General features: G+C 47.4%; 1 protein-coding gene across 6 annotated transcripts in view; it reads left to right on the top strand.

Annotated features, from left to right (window-relative positions):
* Positions 1-27,729, top strand: part of RGS12 (regulator of G protein signaling 12) — a 691,597-nt gene that overhangs the window by 427,190 nt on the left and 236,678 nt on the right. For all 6 annotated transcript variants that reach the window (XM_086964151.1, XM_086964150.1, XM_086964152.1 and 3 more), the window contains one exon: positions 6,252-6,405. In XM_086964151.1, coding sequence (XP_086820277.1) covers positions 6,252-6,405 — 154 coding nt within the window. The remainder of the gene's footprint in view (positions 1-6,251; positions 6,406-27,729) is intronic.

Below are 27,729 nucleotides of genomic sequence, written 5' to 3'. Positions count from 1 at the left end.
TACGGGCGATCAGGGCAACCCCTCCGCCAGGCCTGCCGGAGGAGCGGTCGGCTCGGATGGCATAGTAGGCCTGGGGAAGTATTGTCAACAAGGAGGGGAGAGAGCTGTCCGAGAACCAAGTCTCGGTGAGAAATAACAGATCAGGTTTATGAGAGTCGAGTAAAGTGAAGAGATCGAGCTGATGTTTGACTGCCGATCTAGTATTAAGATACATGGCAGTTATTGCTGTGGGGGGGGGGGGGCAGCTGGAGGCAGGTTTAAAGAGCAGTTGGTTAGAGGCGTGGACAAGGTGTTGGTGTGGGCTTGATTATGTGGAGTTAATAGTCCAAGATTGGAAATGCGAGCTATGGTGGTAGCAGGTAGTGACCACTTGCCTTGAAGAGCGGTGAGTTGTAGATGGGAGTATTGTTTAGGAGAGGCAGGATGAGTGGCCTCTGGCCTCGGTCGGTCGCGGACGGGCGCAGACGGGCTTTCCTTAGGCGCACCGGCTGCGCTCGTCCGCTGCGCTTCCGGGGGAGGCACATTTTTAAAGGGGATGAGTCGGTGGGCGTGGCCTCCAAAGGGGGCGTGGCCTCAATCTCGCTCGTGGCGCAGGAACAGCGTCCAGCGCTTGCAAATGTCGAGTGGAAATGGCCCGTGAACGGAGCCAAGTGACTGGGGGTGAGTGAGAATAAAAAGCACACAGAAATCACAATTTTTAAAAGATTCACTCTCCCGGCTTTCCGCCTCAGGAGTAGCGCGTTGTCAAGTGCAGACGCTTGTGTTCAGCGTCGCACTTAAGTCAGGGCGGTGGGCGTGGCCTCCAAAGGGGGCGTGGCCTCAATCTCGCTCGTGGGCACCACAGGGTCTCCTTGCATCTTGACCTGGATCCTGATCGGCTCCGGTCTACCTTGTAACACCTCCCCAGGCGCCGATGGCACCACATCCACAGCCGACGCCGGTTGTGTCCCCAGCCGGTGTCGACCCCGGCCTCCACCCTGACGTGGACAGAGAGCCGGACAGATCTGGCGTCAAAGGGTACTTTTGTGCCCTTGTAGTACCCCGGTGTTCTTTTTAGGCCAGATTGGCAACCAGAGGGTGAGGAGGACTGGATAGAGGAGCTGGGGGAAGCCAGTGGTCTGGATACCTCCCCAGACTTTGGCATGTTGTCTCCTCCTACTGTGGCTACGGAGGAGGGAGCGTCTTACACAGTGGTGTAGCAGGGGGCGCCCAAGGCTCTCAACCTCAAGCTACCTACGGTGGCAGTCAGGACTAACCTCCTATCAGAGGTGCTTCAACCGGCAGCGAGTTCCCCTGCAGCTGTAATGAAGCCCTGACTGACATCCTTTTGGTGATGCAAGCCTTAACGCCCAAAGGCGCATTCCCTAATTCACCACCTGATAGGGAATCCAAAAAGCTGGACCACCTTGGGAAGAACATGTTTTCTTCCTCCAGCTTGGGACTGCGGTCGGTAAACACTGCATGTCTGTTGGGCCGTTATACCCACTCTGTGTGGGATACGGTAGCGCAGGTGCTGCCCCAGTGCCCGGAGGAGGCCCGGGCTGTGCTCTCCCATGCAGTCACCGAGGGGAGAGACGCAGCCAAGTTTACCACACGATGTGGGCTGGACACCGCCGACTCGCTGGGCAGGACGATTTCAACATAGGTAGCCCTTCAACACTATGCTTGGCTGAGGTCGACTCTCTGTTTCTGGGATGTCCAAGCTACCCTTATGGACATGCTCTTTGATGGCCGTCGCCTGTTCGGCCATAAAGCATACAACACTCTGGAAGGATTCAAGGACTCTCGGGCTACGGCTAAGTCCCTGGACCTCTCCACCACCCGCCCTGCGCAGTCTGCTTTTCGCCCCTTTCGTGGCTACGGAAAGGGTGCCCCGCCATGTTCCACCCGTAGCAACAGACCGGCGCAAGCTGTTGAGCCCCTGCATGGCCAGGGACGTGGGACCCAGAGTCGTGCGTCTGGGGGCCAGCCCGCAGGTCAGTCCAACACCGCCCCCTCTGCAGCAGCCTCCAAATCCTCCTAGTCCAACCTTTCAGGACCACCAATTGCCAGTGGGCGGCAGGATCCGCCATCACCTCCCCCACTGGCGCACCATCACGTCGGACAGGTGGGTTTTGCAAATAGTCCGAAGGGGCTACTCCCTCCCCTTTGAGACTAACCCACCAGCCATGCCACCTCAGTACCATTGCATGTCGGAAGATCATCCGGCTCCTCTTCAACAGAAAGTTACGGCTCTGTTGGCCAAGGGAGCCATTGAGTGAGTTTGTGCCCCAGAAGCAGGTTGTGGTTGCGATTCCCACTACTTTCTGGTACCCAAGAAAGGCAAAAGCCTGTGTCCTATCTTGGATCTCAGGAATGCCAACCTCTTCCTCCGGAATGAGAAGTTCAAAATGTTGACGCTAGCTCAGGTCCTTTCTGCCCTCGACCCTGGAGACTGGATCGGAGCGATGGACTTGCAGGACGCCTATTTTCACATCCCTGTCCTGCCGGCCCACCAGCGCTATTTGCGGCTCACGGTAGGCCACAAGCACTTTCAGTTTACCGTGCTTCCCTTTGGCCTTACGGGTGCCCCTCGGGTGTTCACAAAGGTGATGGCGGTGGTCGCAGCTCATCTGCAGAGATCAGGGGTTCCAGTCTTCCCTCTATCTCAACGACTGGCTTATGAAGGCAGGCTCACCCCAGGCTGTCGTCTCCCACCTCCAGACTAAGTCACACCTGACTCCCTCTCAGAAGCTCCACTTCAGCAGAGCTGTTCTGGACACGACGCAGTTTCGGGTCTGTCCTCCCGAGCAGTGAGTACGGGATATTCGGGCTACGATTCCGATCTTTCATCCTCTATCCTGGGTTTCGGTCAGGGCGACCATGCGGTTTCTGGACCTGATGGCCTCCTGCATCCTGCTGGTGGATTATGCCAGATGGCCTATGTAGGCTTTGCAGTGGGACCTGAAGTTCCAGTGGGCACAGCATCAGGGGAACCTGTCAGATTGCGTCCAGATCTCGGAGGGCACTGCACGCCAATTGCAGTGGTAGCGAGCGAACCGGGATTGGATCAACAGCAGATCCCTCTCCCTTCCCCAATCAGAGTTTACAGTGGTGAGCGATGCATCATTCTGGGATGGGGCGGCCACATGGGGAAAGTGGAGTTCAGAGGCCTCTGGTCTCCAGCGGGGTATGGCGTCCGGGCTCCACATCAATCTTCTGGAGCTTTGGGCGATTTGTCTTGCACTTAAAGCATTTCTTCCCTCTGTCCGGGTAAGAGTAGTGCAGGTGTTCATGGACAATACCACTGATTTCTGGTACTGCAACAAACCGGGCGGGGTTGGGTCATGGACCCTATGTCAAGAGGGTCTCCATCTCTGGACATAGCTGGAACATCAGGGCATATCCCTGGCGGTTCATCACCTGGCAGGTTCTCGGAACCCCAGGGCGGACGAACTCAGCTGCAGGTGCATGATGGATCACGAATGGCATCTTCACTCGGAGGTGGCGGAAGGTCTCTTTCAGCAGTGGAGAGAGCCTTGGTTAGATCTATTCGCCACCGAAGAGAACGCCCAATGACAGTAATTCTGCGTGTTGGAATTTCCAAGGCAGCACTCGCTAGGTGATGCTTTTCGTCGCAAATGGGGTTGCGGTCTTCTATGTGCCTTTCCGCCTCTACCACTTCTGCCCAGAGTGCTGAAGAAGATCAAGTGCGACCAAGCCAAAGTCATCCTGGTGGCTCTGGATTGGGCACGAAGAGTTTGGTATCCCGAGCTGTTGCACATGGCCATCGATCCTCCGATCTGACTGCCTCTCCGGGAGGATCTTCAGTCGCAGCAGCAGGGGGTGGTCCTCCACCCAAACCTGTCCCGTTTCCACCTCCTTGCGTGGGGATTAAGCGGTGACAGTTGACAGCCTTTGATCTTCCTCCCGAAGTCTGTAATATTATCTTGGCAGCCAGGCGTCCCTCCACTAAGACTGTATATGCCCGCTGATGGAACACATTTGTGGCATGGTGCACAGCAAAGGCTGTGGATCCCCTTTCAGCCCCTCTTTCTGAGGTTCTCTTGTTCCTCCTTTCTTTGACCCAGCAGAGCAGCTCAGCCATTTCAGCCTTCCTTAAGCTTCTTGAGCAGCCTTTTCTTTTCAAGTCCCCTGTTGTATATCACTTCTTTACGGGCATTAATCATCTTTTTCCTCCTGTTCTCTTTGTAATGCCCCAGTGAGACTTGCACTTAGTTTTAACTTATCTTATGTACGCTCCCTTTGAGCCGCTACATAACTGTCCTCTTAGGCTTCTGACCTAAAAGACTGCTTTCCTTGTTGCCTTCACCTCTGCGCGCAGGGTGAGTGAGCTCCCTGCTCTTTCTTCAAAACCTCCTTTTCTAGCTATTCATCCGGAAAGGGTTGTCCTTTGAACTCGTCCAGCCTTTCTTCCCAAAGTGGTTACTTCTTTCAAACCATCACTTTGCCCACCTTCTTTCCGCCTCCGCATTCTTCTAAGGAGGAAGAGAGGCTCCACCGCCTGGATCCAAAACGTGCGCTTTCATTTTACATGGATCGCACAAAACAATTCCGGGTGGATGACCAGCTCATTGTTAGCTACGTGGACGCTAATAAAGGTCGGGCCGTACACAAACTGACCATCTCTAGATGGGTTGTTTTGTTTGATCAAAGCTTGCTATTTTTTGGCAAAGAAGGAGCCTCCTGTGGGGCTACGTGCTCATTCCACCAGCATCAAGAGCTACCACTGCTTTGGGACGGGGAGTCCCCCCTGAACAACACCTGTCAGGCAGCGACCTGGGCATCTCTGCACATGTTAACAAAACACTACTGCCTGAACAGCCAAGTCCGGAGAGACAGCTTTTTTTGGCCGTTCTGTTCTCCAGGACTTTCTGGTGTGAACTCGGTTCGCAGACCCACCTCCCGGGTTGGTATTGCTGGGGTATCTATTCACAAGGTAAGGAATCTATAGCTAATTGTCTCTTTCAGATGAATAGGTTACTTACCTTCGGTAAGGATATATCTGTAAGCGACATAGATAGTATAGATTCCTTACCTCCCCATCCATCCTCCCCGTTCTGCGAACTGACTTCTAGGGTTGAGGATTTCCTTTCAGGGCCCAGTTTTGCTCACCAGTGGTCAGTGTCTTGCATGGCTCTGCGCTTCTGGCGTGGAAAGCTGTGTACAGAATTGATGTCAGCACGCGAGGGCGGCGTCTTAAGTAGCAACTGCGACGTCATCCGGCCACCACAACGCCGACGACGAATGCGGAGCCGACACAACCTTTCGACGTGCTGAAGTACTGCTGGCAAAATATTCTCCGGATCCAGTCTGACGTCTGGGGGTAATTCACAAGGTAAGGAATCTATAACTAATCTATGTCTCTTACAGGTATATCATTTCGAAGGAAAGTAATACAGTGACAGAAACAGCAAATTACCAGTCGAGCGGCACACTATTCTAGGCACAGATTCCTAGCCTATGTGTTTTTAAGCCACGCCCTTAATTGCATCAGCCAAGCCCCATTGAGAGACCTGCCAGTTTTTTCATACTTCTTAAAGCCCTGCTAGTGCCACTACAAATGCACAATATCACTATGCACAGTAACACAGATAGAGCCGATGGAGTAATGGAGAACAGGGAGTACAGACCATTCCACAATTCAAAAAACTGTTCACTTTGTTTTGGTGACAGTTTTGATAACTTGCCCTGAAATACTTGTCCTAGGATTTTGCTCTCCTATTTAAGACAAAATCGACCGACCAAAAAAATGGCCGAAAATCACCCTAAAAAATATCAAAGTGCGAAGGAAGCACGCTCACTTACCTCCGCCTTCCAAAAGAAAAACAACTCTGCCAAGTTATTTCACAGCTGCCCTTCCACCTCACAGCTGGCTCAGACTACTGCTTCAGAGGGGGGTTCTCCCAGCTTTCCTGAGACTCTTATGTGAATTTTCCTCTTACAGGCCCTTCCAACCTGCCTGAGCCCATGTGGCCTCTGCACACTCTGCTGTACCCCCTCCTCCCCTCGGCCATATTGTGAATTCCCCAGAAATCATTTTGTAATTGGCAACTCATGGACTGCGTTTACATTCTGTAACATTGCACTCTGTGACTGGCACTCTGTGATATTTTGGTTAATATTTTTCATATTTAACCCTTGCTGATAATTTGAATTAAAACTGTTGTGTACCACTTAAGATGTGCAACTATGAACTGTTTTATAGAATTTTGTAATTTTTTTTTTCTCTTAACTACTGCCACTCCCAGTTGAATAAGAAGACTAAATCGGGGCGGTCCTTAAATGAGGAATCAGGAGACGATGATGTAGAAAAGAAAAAAAAGGCAGCATTTTTTTCCTGGTCAAGAAGTAAAAGCGTTGGTAAATCACCGAAAAAAAAGGAGAATGGGGATTTCCAGAATGGTGAGTGAGAATTAGATACAGTCCAATGTTCATGAGGAATACATATGTTTTTGCCTATAATCTGCTTCTTTCTTTCTATCAACTATCACAGAGTACTACTCTACTACCTTGAATGTTAAATAAAGCATATCAATGGGTTTCCTGGTATATTCTGTATTTATCAGTATCTCTACCACCTCTTGGCAACACCTCAAACTGCTTTTAGAGCTGGTTAATACAGAGGCTCCTTGTGTAGTGTGCAGCTTTCGATATGTTATATGTGGCACATCCCTGTCCTTGCATGGTCAGCAAATTCTGTAATGACTGGTCCACTGGGATTTGGATCCTTCTAGGAAAATTTTTGTTGCTGTCATTCCCGCCCCATCTCTTTTTGTCCCCCTCAGATTAGGAAACATAGCGAATGTTGTACTGTGTTGGAAGGATGGGCATCAAGACACAGATGAAGTGTAAAAGGTGGTATTTCTAGTTTATTTAAGTTACACCCAATGGAGCAACAATGCGTGGCATCAACCAGCATTTTCTTACAAAGCCAGTTGCACCTGGATTCAAACCACCACACTATACCTATCTTCTACCATCCCTTTCCAGCAAGAACAACCCAACCTTTCATGTCCACATCTCCCTCCTCAACCACACGCTCAAATCAAGACCCTAGCCTCTCTCTCTCTAATGCAAAACGTTCTCCTCATAATTTATCAGCATTCTGTACGTTCTCACCCCTATTTCGTCATTGGACATGCTGTAGGAAGCTGGCACTTAATATAGTACTCCAAAAAGAGGTATCCTGTGTAAAGAGTCCAGGTATCCCTTATAAGTGGACAGGGGCTCACTTTAACAATCCCAAAGTGCTCTATTTGTTGTAGTGTGGTCGAGCAGCATTAGGCTTTTCAGATTGGAGTGTTAGGCATTTGTTGCCTACGCAGTCAATAAATGATGTACACGATCAAGAAGTAGACCCACACCAATTTAGAAAAATAACTTGTCTTTTTATATATATATTTCAATATCAAGAATTTCGTAATTGGGTAAGTACTTTTCCAGTTAGTACTTTTAGAGTTTTCAGCAATGTTAGCAAACAGTGCGCTTTTACGACTAATGCTTTTCCTATGGAGAGAAGAACATTCAAGGCATATAGATATTTGCAGTAGGATTTCTAGTGTTCCCTTTTAAGTCATGGAGTGTTAGGGGGCCAAGGTCCCAAGTTTCACCAGGAGTTCGGTTTTATCTGCCCTGGTATGTCCATGTGCAGAGGTGCTTGACAGGTTGGTAGCCTGGCATGCTGCACTTCTGACAAAAATGGGGGCCACCTAGAAATATTCTGCAACGGGGGAACATGTCCAGACACACCCAACAGGGGGCATAGTTTGTGAGGTTCCTGTAAGCAAGGGGGAACATTCGGTGTTCGTGGACCCAGGCCTGGAAGCTCGTGGCCAGAGGGTTTTGGTCGGCTGGCAATCATGTCTCTTAGGTGGTATCGGTTCTCAGTCTAGGCCTGCACAGGGGAATAAAACAAGACAGTTGAGCCACTCTTGGTGCTGGCCTCTGCGGAGCTGATGTCCCTTGTCGACTGGTTGTTTTTTTAGGATTTTATTCTAAACAAGCGTTGGTCATGACAAGTGGTCAGGTACCCGGGGTATTGGTGCAGGGAGGCTTGTAGGGTTCTTGGCATCCCCAAACTTGGTAAGGAGATGAATCTGACCTCTTTCAGTACTCTGATCTCCTTCTGTGTGGCTACTGCGTCTGTGGAACCAGTGCTCAGCAGCTTCTATGAACCAGACGTCATTGTTGGTCCCTGCAGGATGCAGGAGAGTGACTCTTCCACTCCAAGGGAGATGCTGGCTGGTTTTTGAAGTAAGTACTGGCAACCCTTCGTAGCTTTTGGAGGTTGCACAGCTGCATGATGTGTCGGGTCTTTGCAATTGTCAAGTCTGGAGCGGGCAAATTAAACGCCAAAAGTCTACAGCAGTCTTGAGTTCTCATGTTGATGGGTTCCTAAGTATCCTCTTTTTCTTTAGTCAGGTGAATCTAAAGTTCTGGTTTTCAGGGGGGCACCTAAATTCTCAATTAAGGGATGTTAAAGTTGCCAAAGGGCTACTTTCCCTTGGGTTAACTACGCTCCTAATATGAATACTTCTTGTGGGAAGTGGGCATAACCCTGTCCCAGTGTTCCTAATTCTGCTATCACCAATATGGCAGAATTTTCCTAGAGTGGGGCACATCGGACTGCTCAATTTAGGGGTGTGTCTTACCAGGCTGTATTATACGCCTCCTCGTATAACTAATGTTGTGCCTGTCCTGGTGCCAGATGGGCCTCTGGGCAGGGGATGGCAACTCCCAGGGATGCCAAGGTTGCATATCAAAGGCGGCAGAAGCTTTGAAGCCTTTGGCCTTAGTATGCTGATTTACTAGCCATTCTACTACAGGAGGTGTAAACACCTCCTGCCAGAGCAGGCATTGTGCCTGACCTCTAAGAGTGAGGCTTTCACCTCCTAGGGAGTTAGAAGCACATCTGTGGTGGCAGGCTGGACTGTACAAGTCAGCCAGCACACTAGAGGATTAGTAGGTTCTCATCCAGGGGATACTCAATAGTCATAATCTATGAATAATCCCTGCCCATGTGCGGGATCCCGTAGCATATAGAAAATACATATACAAATATATGTATATATATGTGAAACCTATATTTGCAGCCTAAAAAACATTTCCTAACTGGCAAAAGTGCCGCAACATTACATAAATTAGCATACATACAGTAGTACTCTTCCAAACCCTAAGGAAGAAGGAGAGCAGAAAACATTTGTATACAACAATGCTTTATTGCCATAGGAAAACCTGTAATTGCAGGCATTTGCCAGTAGGCTGCAGTAGAGTATAAAGCAAACAAAGAAAACTGACACCTTGCCTTTAAGGCATTAGAGTAGGGGTACCATGCCTTTAAGACCTGAAGGCAACCCCCTGCTCCCATGGTGCACCACAGGTGACAGTTGGGTCAGTTCTTTTTTCCGGCTCCTTCTGTGAGGATCCTGGAGCTTGAGCTCTTCGGTTTTCAACTGAAATTGGTTTTTTGAGAGAGTTTTCTCAAATATTTCGACATTTTTTGAGTAAATAAGGCTTCTGATTTATTTTTCTGTGGTAACCCACAAGAATTTCCTGTCAGAATGCCTGCTCTGTTTCGGAAATGTCCTTCTTGTGACAAAAAGATGGCTCTGACTGACCCACATTCTGTGTGTATTGTGTGCCTTCCTTCTTCACACATTTCTGATCAGTGCCATCACTGTAAAAAATTTAAAAGTCGGACTCTTCGTGACAGGGAGAAGATTCGACTTCATGCCATGCAGGAGATGGACAAAAGTCACCAGGTGGGTGCTTCCACAGCCCCTAGATCGTCTCCTACAAGCAAGCACGGCCAAAAACGGCATCATTCCACCTCTCCTGTCTCCAGAAAGAGGAATGAAGGTCGAAGAACTCCGTTGACGTCGAGGTCGCCGTCGAAAAGGCCCAGATCATCTTCACGACGTCGAAGATCTCCGCCGCAGTCAAGTAAGTCGGCGTCGAGGTGCCATGCTTCGGGCTCGAAGTCCATGGCTGCTACTACATCTAAGTCTCCGTCGAGGCTTCCGTCGACGTCGAGACACTCTCCGCCACCCCGGAAGGGATCGGCGTCGAGAGCTAGGACGGCATCTAGGTCGCCGCTGGCTAGCGGGCCGCCGTCGAGAGGGACTGTTAGATCCCATCCTTCGACGTCAAGGAGGTCGACGCCAGGAAAGGTCGCCGTCGACGCGACGTCGAGGAAGATCATCGCCGAGAGGACGTCAAGTATCGTCGTCGAGTCGACGTCATGAAATACCTCCACCTGATCGACGTCGAGGGAGATAGACGTCGATGTCTCCAGATCGACGTCGAGGTTCTCAGTCGAGCCTTTCACGACGTGATCAATCACCGTCGAGAGCATCAAGACACCGCTCGACGCCACTAGTCACCCAGACTTCTTCGACATCGAGGATTTCGCCGTCGAGGGATAAAGTGACGGCAGAGGTGGAGTCACCTGGTTCTAAGACTTCAGGAGGAAAATCATCCTCTCCTGGCTTGAACATCGTGCAGGTCTCCCCAGAATCTTCGCCCAGATCTGGGGGCAGCTTGATTTCTCAACATCCTCAAGGGGCTGTATCTGGACAGAGTAGTCCGGGCTCGGATTACTCCCGTACATACTCCCCTTCTAATGCAAAGACTCCAGCCAGACCAGCTAGATCTCCTCGGAGTCCCAGGATTTCACCCAGGCCGAGATCTCGAGTCAGATCACGTTCTCCAGTGCGGCCAAGGACTCCTGTCAGACCAAAATCTCCAATCCGGCCAAGACCGAGGTCTCCAAGACATAGTTCTAGGTCCAGGGACAGTCACAGCAGGAATCGTGACAGGTCCCATAAGAGGCGGCGTACAAGATCTTCCACAAGGTCGTCCTCGACTAGGTCCTCTTACCGAGACTATTCTCCGACCTATTCCTCTACGCCTCCTTCCCGAGTCTCTCCAATTGATGACCTCGCGACTTTCTCCGATGTACTGGTCAGGGGAGCAAAAAAGCTGAATATCACACTGCACACTCCAGTGGTTCCCACTTCTGTGATTTTTGATACCCTCCGTCATCGTACAGCGCCCAGGCCTCTACTGCCTCTGGTTCCCGGCCTCCTAGAACCAGCTATCGCTACTTTCCTCACACCAGCAGTGGTGGGATCTGTTCCATCTCGGATAGCCAAGGCCCCTGCAGAGGATCCCTTGTTCCTCAGATCGGATCCTCCTGCAGATTCCATCATTGTGGCGGCTGCCATGAAGTCCCATGCAGGCTCTACTTCTTCCTCAGTACCACCTGAAAAGATAGTAAACTTATGGACTCTTTTGGTAGGAAGGTAGGAAGGAAGGAAGGTAGGTAGGAAGGTATGCAACACCTCTTCTTCCTTTATGAAGGTGGCTAGTGCCTCTGCCTTGCTTGGAAGGTACGACAGGTCCCTTTGGGACTCCCTGACTCGCTTTACAGACAAGCTCCCCAAGGAAGATCGCCAAGACTTTCTGGAGACTTTACAGGAGGGAGGCCTGGTAGCCAATCAAGTTATTATCGCCGCAGTGGATGCCTCTGACCTTGCAGCTCATGGCTATTCAAGTGGTATTTGTTCACGTCGTTCGGCCTGGCTCCGCCTGACAGGGCTTAAACCAGACGGCCAGAAGAAGATTTTGAATTTGCCCTTCGATGGAAAATCTCTGTTTGGTCCGCACACGGACGACGAAATGTCAAAAATGAAGGCAGAAATGGACACCGTCAAAGCTGTGGGATTAGAATAGCGCAAGGAGTTCAAGAAACGCTTTCGTCAAGGAGACAGGAAGTCCTTCCAACAGAGGGTTCAAACCCCTCAGTGGCAATCCCAGTCTCAGCAGAAGACTCAGTTCCAGCAGCGTCGTCCTGGCAGAGGAAGAGGGGGCAATAACAGACAGCAGCCCTCCTCAAAGCAACCTCCTGAGCCCTGGGCCATTGCTTCCTCCACGTCTGTTCACCACTCCGGTGGGAGGGAGTGTTTCTCATCATCTGACAGAGTGGGAATCCATTACAAAAGACAGATGGGTGCTGAATATTGTGCAGCATGGTTACTTGCTGAGGTTCAAATCTCCTCCTCCGCAGGTGTTCCCCCAAGTGCAACATCTTCCACGTTACAAGACTCAATTGCTACAAGACGAAGTCTCCGTCCTTTTAGAGAAAATGGCCATAGAGGAGGTTCCCTTAACTCACAAAAACCAAGGAGTGTACTCCCGATATTTCCTGGTTCAAACACGAGGAACTGTCAAAGAATACAGGCCCATTCTAGACCTTCGAAGGCTAAACAAGTTCATACGAAAAGAAAAGTTCCGTATGCTCGCCCTGCACCAGATCTTCCCACATCTTCATCAGGGAGACTGGATGTGTGCCATCAACTTGCAGGACGCCTACTTCCACATACCAGTGTCAATCAAGCATCGGAAGTTTCTAGGGTTTCAGATCGGACGTCGTCACTACCAATATCGAGTGCTGCCGTTTGGCCTGAAATCTGCACCTCGGACATTCTCAAAGTGCATGGCCGTGGTGGCTGCTTTTCTCCGCAAAAGAAAGATCTTCGTCTATCCATATCTAGACGATTGGTTGTTGAAGAGCTCCACCCCGTCGCTGCTTCAGAACAATCTGTCGTTCTGCCTCAAACTGATGGAGTCGTTGGGTCTTCACGTCAATCTGAAAAAATCAGTTCTCAACCCTTCCCAGCGGATCCACTACCTGGGTGCTTCTCTGGACTCACTTCAGGCAAGCGTGTGTCCTTCAGAAGAGAGGTTGTCATCTATGCTCCTGAAGGGTTGCCTTCTTCTGGACAATCAGGCCCCCACAGCCAGACAAGTGTCCTCTCTTCTGGGATCGATGGCGTCATGCATTTACATTGTGCCCAATGCTCGCCTTCACATGAGACCTCTACAACAAGCCCTCGAAGATCAGTGGTCTCAGAGGTCGGATCAGTGGGAAGACCGGGTCTTGCTTCCTCAAGAAGCCAGGGACTCGATCAGATGGTGGTTGAAACGATCCAATCTTCTCCGAGGAGTGCCATTCCATCGTCGTCCTCCATCTCAGTCAATTGTCACGGATGCCTCCCTTCAAGGCTGGGGTGCTCACATGGACCAACTCCAAGTTCAAGGCCTTTGGTCCGAGGTAGAGCAAGGCTACCATATCAACTTCCTGGAGCTTCGAGCAGTTCATCTTGCTCTCAAGTCTCTTTATTCTGCTCTGCGCACCAACCACCTCCATGTTCAGACGGACAACACGACAACTATGTTCTATCTGAACAAGCAGGGAGGCACGAGGTCAAGAGTCTTGTCTCTGGAAGCACAAGCTATCTGGCATTGGCTCCTAGCAAGAGGCCTATCCATCGTGGCCGTTCATCTACCAGGAATTCAAAACGTCCTAGCAGACTGCCTCAGCAGAATCTTCGTAGAAGCGCACGATTGGGTGCTCAACGAGGAAGTGGCTCAAGAGGTTTTTCGGTGTTGGGGCGTAGCGGACGTAGACCTGTTCGCAGAGGCGGCCAATACAAAATGCCCCGTCTTCGCATCCAGGTTCCCCCAACAGGGATCGCTGGGGAATGGCCTTTTGATCAGCTGGTCTCAGACGTTACTCTACGCCTTTCCTCCCCTGCCTCTGATCCCGGCGGTGATCCAGAAGTTCTACAGGACCAACACCAGAATGATCCTGATAGCACCAGAGTGGCCACGCCAGTGGTGGTACCCCGATCTTCTTCAGATGTCGGAGGTTCCTCACCGGCGCCTACCATGCCGTCCATACTTGTTGACCAAAGACCAGGGGAAGGTGTTGCACCCCAACCTTCCTTCCCTTCGCTTGACGGCATGGCTCCTGAGGTCATCCAGTATGGACATTTAGACCTCCCAGCAGACTGCATGACTATTCTTAAAGAATCGAAGCGACCCTCCACTAGGAAGTCCTACGCTTTCAAGTGGAAGAGGTTCTTCTTATGGTGTCGTGAGCACTCTCTTGACCGGGTACATGGCCAAGAGCAGGTGATTCTTCCATATCTATTGCATTTAGCGAGATCAAGCTTGAAATACCCCTCCATCAGGGTTCATTTAGCTGCCATCACAGCATATAGGAAGTCTCCTAATCAGACATCTTTCTTCCTTATGCCTGTAGTTAAAGATTTCCTAGAAGGTCTGAAAAAAGTCTTCCCACCGGTGAGGTCCCCCTCCCCTCCCTGGGAGCTTAATATTGTACTGACTAAGCTGATGAGTGCTCCTTTCGAGCCTATCCATAAGGCCTCTTTGCAGCACTTGACCTGGAAAGCTGCCTTTTTAGTGGCGATTACCTCTGCCCGTAGGGTCAGTGAAATCCAGGCCTTGTGTTGCAAGGAACCTTACACAGTTTTTCATGCCAATAGGGTGGTTTTAAGAACGCACCCAAGTTTCCTGCCTAAGGTAGTTTCAGACTTTCATATCAACCAGTCTATTACCTTACCTACCTTTTTTCCTAATCCTTCCACTCCCCCGGAGAGGTCATTACACTCCCTTGATCTCCGGAGGTTCCTGAAGTTCTACTTGTCAAAAACCCTGCCTCTGAGAAAGTCTGACCGGCTTTTTGTTAACTATGGCAGTACTAATACTGGCCTGTCAGCTTCCAAAAGGTCAATTTCTCGCTGGATTGTCTCCTGTATAGCTTTTGCTTATCAACTAGCTAACAAGACCTTGCAGGGTAAACCACATGCACATTCTACTAGAGGGAAAGCTTCCACTGCAGCTCTCCTTCGTAATGTTCCTATTTCAGAAATTTGTAAAGCGGCAACTTGGCGGTCTGTCCATACCTTTACCCGCCATTATTGCCTGGACGCCGATGCCAGAGTAGGGCAGGCCTCTTTAAGGAACTTATTTGCATAAGATGTATTTGCAATATATGTCTTAGTTGTTATCTGAAGTTTTTATACTTCTTGCTCGTCCGCGAGACTTTGGGTATGAGCTTGCTAATCTATTCATAGATTATGACTATTGATGAGTATCCCCTGGATGGGGGTATACTCATCAAAGTCATAATCTATGAATAATCCCCGCCCATGTGCGGGATCCCGGAGCATATAAAAAATACTATATATATATATATATATATATATATATATATATATATATATATATATATATATATATATATACAGGTGACAGTTGGGTCAGTTCTTTTTGGAGGTGCATAACACCTGAGGAGATCCACAATAAAACATCTCATAACTGTGTAACTCTGCTCGTCCGGGGAGGTGGGCGGGAGCTTATGGCTTTGATGAGTATACCCCTAGATGAGAACTAGGATTACAGTTAAGTAACTAATTCTTCTCATATATATATATATATATGTATTTTTTATATGCTCCGGGATCCCGCACATGGGCGGGGATTATTCATAGATTATGACTTTGATGAGTATACCCCTGGATGAGAACAAGGATTACAGGTAAGTAACTAATCCATTCAGAGAGTACAGGGTGTGCATGTATTATTACATCCATCACTGGAATCAGTGTGGATTTATTAATATGAGGTGTTTGATAGCACATACCTTTGGTTTCAAGGAAGCCGTCATGTAGCTGGGGAACTCTTAATTACCAGTGCCCAGTAGATATACTTGAGATGGCTTCCCTGTTAACTTGCAGTGTTTAAGAATCTGCTTAGACATCACAGTGTCTCATCTGCTCAGGCAGATATGTCCACACATGTAATACAAGGCACCCTACCTTTGGGCTGTAAGGCCTGCTGTAGGGAGACTTAGAGACTTACATTTATTGTAGTGTAGTACCTATTTTCCCTATAGGCCCTGCGCATTGGAATAACATAAACAGCAGTTTAGACGTAGGACTGAGGTCTTCTAGGTCTCTACTGACTATGTTAGACTTAATTTAGGTTTGCGCCAGCTAGCTCAGAGGTCACTGGAAACTTTCTTGACTTAATAGGAAGTGATCAGCTTCCCTGGCTCAGACAGAAAGGGATTCAGCTTCCGACAACCACATAAACATGACAACTTTGCTCCCTCAGAATAGGAGTCAATCTCTAGAGTCGTGTGAATCAATAGACAGCTATTTCACTCAGTCAGTTGTGCAGATTTAATTTCACCAGGGTGCATAGAATAGAGAGATGGGCGTTTTCAATAAAAGATATTATTTATTGAGCAGTCTTCCTTCTCATGCAAGAGAAATGAATTGCCACAATTGCAAGACTTGTTATAACGTAAAGTGCGTACATTAAAAGTAGTATTACGAAATAATACTGTAAAAGCATTGATATGGTTTCTTAGCCATAAGACACTTTAAAATGGATAAAATATATATACATATATACATAAGCTAACGTGCTCAACTTGAGCTTCTAAAATACGCCTACCCCGGTGTACCTGACCTAAGCCTAATACATGGGAAGGAGTAAGTAAGTAGCAGTTTTAGTTAAGTAGGTTTGTTGCCAAGGATCTGTTTAAGAATTCTCTCTAAGGGTTTAGTCAGCACTGTACCTTGGGAATAGAATGTAGGAGGTCTTGTATCTCCCTCTCAGGACCCGATATCCCAGTCACCCGCAAGGGTAGGCTGGAAACACCGGAGCTGGATTTTCTCGGCAGGAGAAAAGACAGCGTCTTTCTCAGCGCATCAAAGAGGAGGGGCAGCGTCCGTGGGCTTCTCGCTTCTGCTGGGCTCTCGGAAAGTAGATTAGCTGCTCTGCTCCAGAATCACCACCGCGCATTTGCTTAAGGCAGCGTTGGTATATTTATACCTGAAAGGTGCCGAGTTTGACATACGGTTTGGACATAAGACGTCAATAAAGATGTCACTAAGAACTTGTCGTTCTTACAGTGCTCACAGGAGTTCTATTACAAATCAAAACAAAGCAAGCGGGGCTTTCCCAGGTTGCTGGGGGTTTGGTGTGTCGAAAGAGCTCGGTGTGCTCTCTAGGAATCTAAGGAAGTAGCTTCTGCTGTGTCATGGACTGCAGAGGCGATTTGCTGAAAATATGGCTCTGAATATTATGCCATTATAGGGATATGTATTGATTATAGCCGTATAGGGGCATAAGGTCACAATATTGAATCGGGTTCCTAGATTAAACACATCACCCACTCCACGGTTTTATGTCCATCAATCACTAAAAACTAAGCAAAAAGATGCATGTGTATTACAACCCACCCCAAAAAACATTTTTGCATTTGAAATGGTGTATGCGAAATACACGGAAAGTTAAAGGTACTGTACGTTTTTAAGCAGTGTAATCATTCAAAAGTGCATATATATTCAGTTGAACGAGTTGCGAAAATTACACATGAAAAAGTCTCTTAATTTACAGAAAAGAAGGTCGAGACTATTTCATCACATATAAATGAAATTGCTTATGAGTATGCTAGAGGCTGTGGTAACATATTGTCTCTAGATTATCTAAAAATAGAAGCTCTGTTCTTTATGAATAGTTCTACTGTAAGCAGAGTACACGTGCCAAAAAAAGGTAAATATTTTGGAATTTTGGAAAAAATAATTTCGTTTCAGGGAAAAATATAGTTCCGAATGTTTTCAGTCGCTTTTGTTTTTCAAAGCTGAAGGCAGAATTCAGAGTTCTGGGGAACGCTGTGTGCCGGTTGTTTTAAAGTTATTCTTTTGGTTCAGGAGAGAACATGACTTCAGATAGATGAGCAAAAAAACAGTCTACAGCTTCAGGTGAAAGTTCAACCAAGGATGATAGTGCTGTGACCGGGCAGTTGTGAGAATGATTGCTATCATCGGTGTCGGGATCAGCAATGCTCACAGAAGGTCGTACCTGGGTGATGTTGCTCTCATTCCTTGCTTCACTGCCACCACCTAATCGTAGTGCAGAAGTCTCAACGAATGCCGTCATCAGGATTGGTAACCGCTGGGGACAACACTATGCATGAGCCGTTACTGGACTTAGCAAAGTATTGATATCCATTGGTACTGCTGATTGTAGTGTAAGACAGGTGTCTAACACGCATTCTTCTCCGCATAGCATACATCGAAGCACAGGTAAGATGCAGTTCTGCCATATAGGTCTGAAAGAAAGAAACCAGGTCATATTCAGATCTCTTAGCCGGGCTAATCCAAGGACTTTAGTTATGCGGTCCCGGTAGCGTATTGCTAGGATCGTTTCTTCCATCCTTGCCGGAGTCATGTCTGCGTTTTGGCTTGCCATATCGGAGCAGAAGAGTCAGAAATAAGATTCCTGCTACGAGTCCCAAAAGTAGTGGTAGGCCACCAAAAACCGAATGGACGAAATTGGGAAAGAACCCCAGGACTGCTTCGAAGGGTGTTAACAGTCCCGAAAAAATTGTCTTAAATACATTCGAGATACCACTGGCATCCGACATATTTAGGATTTGGCTTAGCATTTCTGCGAAATGCACGGGGCAATTAGTTGATAAACGTGTATGTATCTCTGCTGTTGTCCTTGCAACTTGAAGATCATACGTTTCTTTTGATGACGTGGTGGGCACTGTTGTCTGTAAAAGCACAGACTTCATTCTGCTTAACGTATCAATTCGTATAGAAGAGATATTCAACTGAGGCCAAATCGTCGCCTCTGAGTCTCCAGGGCCGTTAGGATACAATGCTTGCATACAGCAAGTGACCATGGAACTGACGCTTAAGAGATATGCTTTCCCTGGCACCATGCCACAACAGCTGTGGTCCGTTATTAGAACGTAACTCCTGTTAGAAAGTTGTCTAAAGAATGGCTCTATCTGTGTTGCAGGTGTGCCGTGCTGGTGGCATGAAAGGTTATTTGAAGTCCCCTCACAGGCCCCATGTAAATTAATATCCTGACACAGAAGTATACCGCTTAGTGAATGTTTACAATTATTACCACTAAGAAATACAGTCTGGTTTTTGTCACTATAACATGTGTGTGTATAAGGTAATTTCCATGTTGACTTAATGTACCCTTTACCCAACCTTTCATACTGGCCTGCTGGTATATACTCTTGGCATTTTTTTAAATTGGAAAGTTGTTATCGGAATTGTGATAATCCCGTGTATTATCCATTCAATGACAGGTCTTTCTGACATTTTCAATGGTAATCTCTCAAGTTTTTCAATGCTCAGAATCGTATAGTCTGCTCCTTTGTGTGCCAAGCTGATTTGTTTATCAGTAAGGTTAAAGCTAGAGAACAATGACGTGTTGATTAAACGCCAAGGCACATAGCCTGAACGCAGGTTTTGCAACGTCCAGCCTAGCTGCACAATAGAACGCAATTGGGACTGACCATGTTGTAACATTAGCAAGTCCTGATCTATTATATCTATAGCAGATGATACAATACTGTCCAGTGAATATATTCTGGAGGACAGAGTCATTAACCCGTTGTCCACAACAGAAAGTGATTTTTCCAAATTAATACGATCAATTTCTCGTATTTTCTCAGCTGTCTCATTTTGAGTCACTTTCCATGCCTCGTTGTAAGCAGCGTATATACTGGCCGCTATGAATGGTTTGTGACGCTGTTTGCGTGGTCCCATTATGAAATCGCGCAAGTCAGCACCATCTTTAAGTAAAGACAAGTGTTGCTTAATTTGTGCCAGTGTGAATGTTTGTAGCCATTCAAGGCATAGTTTCCCTACACTGTATGTTGTTACAATCCCTGGATGTTGTCTCTAGGAGTATCTAGGGTCTGGTCATTTTTAACTCCTGTATTTTGTTCAGGAGTCTATTTTGACATTTATTTGTGTCTGTTGGCCAGATTAACCACTTTTTCCAATCAGGATGTGTTCTATTTTGATGTAGAATTTGTGATACGTCTATCTCAATATCTGTGGTTGTGTTATCAGGTATTGGCTTTGGAATAGACGGTTTGTTTAAGTCTTTGATTTTGGCTAGGCCAAAACAGGTAGTTTGTTGAATGGTGTCATTCAAGAATATTATTTGTTCTGGGATCATGCAGGCTCGAAATAATGCTTCTAGGCCTTGTACCTGCCAATCTTTTGTACCCCAGATGGTTTTTGTTTCAATGTTGTTTCTCCAGAAATCAAAACCAAATGTAATCATTTGTTCATAAAATGCTTCTGAATATATCAATTTAGTATTTGTCAGCATAGTTTTTGTCCCTGTTTCATCTAACAGTTTATAATAAAATGTTTCTGCATCACTTGTGTTAAACCCTGAGAAGTATTGGAATTTCTCATAGAATGTTTTTGAACTGCTTTTAGGTGGAGTTGCACAATGTTCCCATTGATTATATTTAAAAAGATTTCTAGGTTGAACAGATTTATGTAAATAGTGGTCTGCATAATGGGTATAGCAATACAACTGTTCATAATTTGATGAACCTTGCAAATATCATGTTCTGTAAATTTTGCTGACATAACTAAATATGACATCATATTATTTATGCTTTCAAAGTCCCAATCATCAGAGAATGTACTTGGTTTTACAAAGTCACTTAATGAAACCTTAAACTGATGAGGATATTTCAAGAGTTCGACCGGTCCATATATTTCGTAATCTGTTTTGTCCCAAACTACCCCGCCGGGTATTGGAATGGCTGTGACATTCACCGATGATAGTTCTCTTTTCTCGATGTGAGATGACTTGTGTGGCTTCAGAACTAAGTTGATGTTCTGACTTGCTGTGTCCATTGTACTGTATTTTCCCCCACTGAATTTTCCCAAACAAAGTACCATGATGAGCCAAAGCAGGAGGAAAAATACCCCTAGCACAATCCAAAATTCTAACCATGGAGAAATGAGATAGGTTTCTTTGAGTTGATGAAAGAGTTCTGTTGCTTTGTCTTTAAAAGTCTTTGTTGCTGGCGTTACTTCAGGCTCGCTTTGATCTTCAGAAAAGTTATTGAAATTGATGAAGTAGCCAGATGCAGTTCTGTCAATTGGTGGAATTGTTTTTTCAATTTACCTTTCATTAGCATATTCTGATGCTACATCATTGTAGACTGGTGTTTGTTGACGAACTGTTTCAATTTGAGTTTCAAGAGGCACAAGTTCCATGTCATTGTTGTTGCATAGACCTTTTCTATTCACTGTAGCTTTATCAAATGTGATTAGTCTTTCAGTCTGAACCTCTTGGATTGTAGCAAATTTTGGTATTCTGCTATTTCTTGGGAGTCTACTGGGCCTACTACTTATTATTGGCCACATGATTGTGGTTTTACCAGGTCGATGGATACAACTCGGTTCTCCTTTTTACCAGCAAGTGGCGGTAGTACAACTGATCTTGTTCTGTTGATTGCTAAGACAGGTACTGCTTTTCTGTAAGAAGGCCCAAATTACTCCAGTATTGGATCTTTCATAGATTCACATGCCTGAATCATTCCCCGTCGTCGAGACGGGAGTCTCCGGTATATAAAAAAGCAGTGCTTAGTAGTATAGCAAACTGAAAAGAGGCCTAGGCCCATTTCCCTTTTGCAACCCATAGCCTTTGTTATGTAAAAAAGGCCCAAACTTTTCCCTGAACCAATCAGAGCTCCTCACCCTCTAGAACACTCCTGAGAGAGCCTTCTGCCCCTCAGATTTTTCTACCGCACGTTGTGCTAGGGAGTCTCCTCTGAGCTCTGCTCAAACTCTGTGTTTTTTAACTTCTTTAAAGAACTTTGTTCTTAGGAATTCTTCTGGATTCTATTCTACTATGGATTATCTTCACGTACATTCTTTAAGGAATGTCTGGAAAGGAGAAGAAAGGATCATTTAGAGCCTGTACAACTTGTTCCAAGAGGTTGCACTACACTGATGAACCTCACACTGACTAAATTTACTGTCTATACCCGCAGGCCACAGACCGCAAGATATATCGCATTTTCTCAAGTAAGTTCTGAGAGGTCGTGGAGGGCGCCTTTTAATAGGGTGTCAAACGCTAAGGCCAGAAAGGAGGTTTTCCCCAGTGACAGTGATGAGGCGGCGTCCTCAACATGTAGGAGATCTCATAAGAGATACAAATCTCCTCAAACTCATTCCTCAGGGGAACGTCCTGAGAAGGCCCTCAAAAAGACCACTCATGGGTCTTATGGGCGCAGTCCTTCAAAATCTCCTCACTCTGTGGAAAAGGAGAAGAAAGGACATGCTTTTGGGGTAAGATCATGTTAAAAAGACGACTTCTGAGCCGTCAAAATCACTTCCTCTGGTCAAAGAACCCTTCATGAAGCAGTCTTTTATACCTCTGAGGTAAAGACTAAGGCAGCCTCTCCGTCAACGGCGGCATCGTCTACGATGGCTGTCTACGATGGCCGTCGACGACGGTGGTCGTCTACGATGGCTGTCTACGATGGTCGTCGACGACGGTGGTCGTCTACGAGGGTCGTCGACGACGGTGGTCGTCTACGATGGCTGTCGACGACGGTGTCGTCTACAATGGCCGTCGACGACGGTGTCGTCTACAATGGCCGTCGACGACGGTGGTCGTCTATGATGGCCGTCGACGACGGTGGTCGTCTACGATGGTCGTCGACGACGGTGGTCGTCTACGATGGCTGTCTACGATGGCTGTCTACGGTGGTCGTCTACGAGGGTCGTCGACGACGGTGGTCGTCTACGATGGCTGTCTACAATGGCCGTCGACGACGGTGGTCGTCTACGACGGTGGTAGTCTACGAGGGTCGTCGACGACGGTGGTCGTCTACGATGGCTGTCTACGATGGCCGTCGACGACGGTGGTCGTCTACGATGGCTGTCTTCGATGGCCGTCGACGACGGTGGTCGTCTACGAGGGTCGTCGACGACAGTGGTCGTCTACGACCGTGTCATCTACAATGGCCGTCGACGACGGTGTCGTCTACAATGGCCGTCGACGACGGTGGTCGTCTACGATGGCCGTCGACGACGGTGGTCGTCTACGATGGCCGTCGACGACGGTGGTCGTCTACGATGGCCGTCGACGACGGTGGTCGTCTACGATGGTCGTCGACGGTGGTCGTCTACGATGGCTGTCTACGATGGTCGTCGACGACGGTGGTCGTCTACGAGGGTCGTCGACGACGGTGGTCGTCTACCATGGCTGTCTACAATGGCCGTCGACGACGGTGGTCGTCTACGAGGGTCGTCGACGACGGTGGTCGTCTACGATGGCTGTCTACGATGGCCGACGACGGTGGTCGTCTACGAGACAGCAGCGACGACGACTATGTCGAGGACGAGGTCACCAGCAACGGTGACTATGTCGTCGACGACGGATAGCTCTTTATACCTGGTGTCGACGATGACAATCTCCTCAACGGGCTCGGCGAGGAAAATTCCAAGATTAGAAATCATCAGCAACTGCTTCAAGAGCAGGATTCATAGGAAAAGAACCTTTTGGGATATGCTATTAGTCCCTCACAATTACATGTGAAGTATGTGAAGGACTGTGAGGATTGATAGGGGGAGTACCACAGCAACAGCACTATCGCCATGAGTGCCAGGATGGAATGGTTGGAATGCCATGCTTCATGATGATAGATCTGCAGTTTATGCTGGCAGACTATGGAAAGAGGTTTCCGCCGGCACCAGCTGCTCAGGAAATCCCATCCCTACAACTCCAGTTAGAAACAGGGCGCCACTACAAGAAGGTAGGCTGGCAACTCCTCGAATAATACACCACCAGAATCCGGTCACCACAGATGAGGATGACCAGGAAGAGAGAGAAATAACAGATCCCAACAAAAAATGGGATGATTGCTTGAATCCATCTCCAGCATCTCCCTCACCAGGACGGGTGGATTCTCCGCAGATTCCATAATATAATGGAAACAGCGGCAAGAGATTCTAGCTTCCTATGTCGAAAATACGAACGGATTGCTTCTTATACGATTTCATGTAGCCATTCAAAACCATCCAAAATCTCATTTCGTGTATTAGCAAGTGGCGCAACAGGAATCTAAGAATCCCTCTGCACCTATATCAACACCTCCGAACAGGGAGGGGAGATGCTTGGACAACGCAAGACAGAGATTCTCATCCATGTCTGTTCTCTTAGGCAAAGCAGATAATGCCCTTGCTATTCTGGGCAGTTAATACAAGCATATATGGTGCAATATGGCGCCTAACCTGGATCTCTTCCTAGAGAACATTAGACATGAGGCGAGCGACGGTGCTAACGAGTCAGACGTGGTTAAGGTCGACTGACTTAAGACCAGAAGTCCAAAATTAGGATCCTGAATCTCCTTTTCGATGGAGAAGATTTATTGGGAAACAAGTGGATGAGGCATTTCAAGGTATCAAAGGGAATACAAATACCCTGGGTACACTATGATACCGTTAGGTGCCTTTCCGAGGCGACTGGAAAGGAGGCCAATCATCCTACAAAGGGAGTTATCAACAAGGGAAGATAACCCCTGTTATTCCTCATCATCACAACCATATTGTCAACAATAGGAGTTGCAACAAACAAGGAACTATACAAAGTCTGCTCCTAGAGGACTAGGAGTTCGTCAGGGAAGAAAAAAAAAAAAACAAAAACAAAAACAAAAAACAAAAAAAAACATTGGTTAAAGACAATGACAACCTCCGGGATCTGGCTGCATGTTGCTTTTCCTCTCCACGAGTTCCATGGGTGGGAGAGTTGCTTCCCATCTATATTGTGGACAGAAGATAGCAGACAGATGGGCTTCAATATACTAAAATTCACACACTCTTCAGTTTTCTTCAATTCCCTCCTTCCAACACTGCAGACAAGTCAAGAGACTAAAAACATCTAACTCGGATGCGTTTGGAGATTCAGACAATGCTCCGAAAGAGAGCAATAGAACCGGTGCCGATCTTCCAAAAACAAAAAGGTTTTTTACTCCTGTGTTTCTTCCCAGTTCGGAAGAATGCCCTGCAATAGCGCCCTATTCTAGGCCTGAGAGTTCTGAATACTTACCATAAGAAGCAATTTTTTCTAAATGCTGTCCCTAGACATTCGGCTACTCTTAAACCCAAGGGATCATATTACCACTCTAGACTTACAGGATGCTTATTTTTCACATCCCCTTCATCCTTCCTTTAAACTGTATCTTCGATTGGCAGTAGCCGGAGGACCATTAATCTTTATATAGTGTCTGACTCCAGCGACATTTCTGGGGGCAATATTGGACACGGAATGCAACAAAGCGTTTCCCTCAGAGGAAAGACAACTGAGGATTGTGTCCCTCTTCCAAGAGTTGGTAAAAAGAAAGTCTTTCAGTCCGCACGTACAAATCCTTGCTGGGCACGATGTCCTCTTGTATTCCCCTGGTACCTTGCTACAGGCTAAGGATGAGACCATGGCAGAAACAGATCGATCTTCAATGGCATCAGGCGGAGGGATCCTTCGACGATGCAATACGGGTGGCACCAGTGATGATACAGGCAGCAAAGTGGTGGACACAAAAAGCTAATGTGTCTCAAGGACTGACGTTTCTGGCAAGAGCGGCTCCGCTAGTGGTACTGACGGATGCGTCGTTAGAAAGATGGGGAGTTTTCCTTCAGGACCTTCAAGTCAGCGGTCGTTGGAAGGCACAGGAGCTGCAGTTACACATAAATCTGCTGGAGCTCAGAATGATCTGCTTGGCATTACTGGCTTTTCTGCCAAGGATAAGAGGTTCGCCGGTGTTGGTAAGAACAGACAACACTACGGCAATACATTATGTGAACAAGCAAGGGGGAACGAGATCTCTCTCCCGGTCTCAGGAAGCCCAGGAGATATGGGAATGGGCTCTTCAGCAAGGAATATCATTGGCAGCAGACCACCTCCTGGGGGATCAAAACGTCAAGGTGGATACTCTCAGCAGGCTAACATTGTCCTGCCACGAATGGGAGCTAGACCAGGGGATCCTGGACAGCGTCTTTCGAACATGGGGAACACCGATAGTAGACCTCTTCGCTACAAGGGAAAACAGAAAATGCCAGTACTTCGCAAGCTGGCTTCCCCAGAAGGGATCTTGAGGGAATGCGTTTTCCATGGCATGGTCCGGCATCTTGGCCTATGGTTTTCCTCCAATTCCTCTTCCCACCCGCGTACTGGTGAAGATCAAGAAAGAGCCGTGCAGGCTGATCCTAGTAGCCCCGTTGTGGCCCGGACAACACTGGTTCACGAACTACTGCTGTCAGAGGACCGTCCAATTCTGTTGCGCCTTATTCCATCGCTTCTAACAAGGTCCAAGGGGCAAGTGCTCCATCCGGACCCGAAATCCTTGCGATTAGCAGACTTTCTCCTGAACACTATGAGTTTAGCCATCTGAACATCTCACACGAATGTAGGGAGATCCTGTCCAAGGCCAGAGCGGAGAGTACGAACAAAACCTACAGGATGATATGGAAGAGGTTTTTTTCAGTGGTGTAAGAGACATGATGTTCATAATCTTACTGCTGCACCTCATCAAATTATACCTTACATTCTGCTGTTAGCAAAGTCACGATTAGCACACGCCTCCATCAAGGGGCATTTGGCTGCGTTATCCCGCTACAGGAGGTCAACATCAGGCCCATCTTTATGGTCCTCAAGGACTATCAAACAATTTATGAAGGGGATATTTAGAGTCTTTCCTTCAGTAAAGCCTCCCCACCACCATTATGGAATCTGAGTGTTATACTTTCTCAATTGATGAAACCACCGTTTGAACCGATACACAGGGCAGACCTGAAGTTCTTGTCCTGGAAAGTTGCTCTTATCAGTGCATTGACTTCAGCGAGAAGAGTAGGTGAACTACAAGCGCTCACGATTCAGGAGTCTTTCTTACAGTTTCAGGAGGATAGAATGATTCTCAGGACAAACCCGAAGTTCATTCCGAAGGTGCCAACTGATTTTCTTTTGAACGAACCATTGGTGTTGAAACGTTTCTTTCCTCATCCATCGACAGTGGCAGAACGAGTATTGCACTCGCTGGACATTTAGAGATGTATGAAATTTAACTTGAAAGAAACTAAGGCGTTCCGCAAGTCTTCCCAGTTATTCGTCGCCTTCAGCGCACCCAGGAAAGGTTTCCCTCTGTCAAAGAGGGGAATTGCCAGATGGATTTCCAGTGAGATTGTCTACTGTCATCACGATGCTGGAAAGCCTTTAAATGCACGAGTCCGTGCCCATTCCACGAGCGCGGTGGCCACATCCACTGCACTGTTTGGAGGAGTGCCAATCCAGGATATCTGCAGAGCAGCAACCTGGGCATCTACGCACACCTTCACCAGGCGCTACTGCTTGGAGGCAGCCGCAGAATCGGATGCGGCGGTGGGAGAGGCGGTACTGCGGAATACCATCCAGTAACGGTGAGCCTTTCTTACATCCCTCCATCCATAATCTCTTGTTTACAAAGCCACATTTTATATAAGTATGTATTTGTGTATATGAGATTATGCCTCATTTTCTAATGGTATTGCATGATTATGTAATGTATCAGGAAAATGTGCTTTGTATTTTCACTGCTCGCTATTCTGATTCAGGCATGTGAATCTATGAAAGATCCAATACTGGAGTAAGAAAACAAGTTACTTACCTGTAACTTTAGTTCTCCAGTATTGGTATCTTTCATAGATTCACATGCACCCACCCTCCTCCCCTGAGAGGCTCACCTCGGATTTAGCACAAGAAGTGTGTTATATGCACAAGTGCGCGAAAAATCTGAGGGGCAGAAGGCTCTCTCAGGAGTGTTCTAGAGGGTGAGGAGCTCTGATTGGTTCAGGGAAAAGTTTGGGCCTTTTTTACATAACAAAGGCTATGGGTTGCAAAAGGGAAATGGGCCTAGGCCTCTTTTCAGTTTGCTATACTACTAAGCACTGCTTTTTTATATACCGGAGACTCCCGTCTCGACGACGGGGAATGAGTCAGGCATGTGAATCTATGAAAGATACCAATACT

Source organism: Lissotriton vulgaris, chromosome 3_2 (assembly GCF_964263255.1).
Source record: "Lissotriton vulgaris chromosome 3_2, aLisVul1.2, whole genome shotgun sequence".
In the NCBI taxonomy this organism is placed as follows: Eukaryota; Metazoa; Chordata; class Amphibia; order Caudata; family Salamandridae; genus Lissotriton; species Lissotriton vulgaris.
The sequence above is the reverse complement of the archived record's forward strand: the minus strand, read 5'-3'. Positions and strand labels throughout refer to the sequence as shown.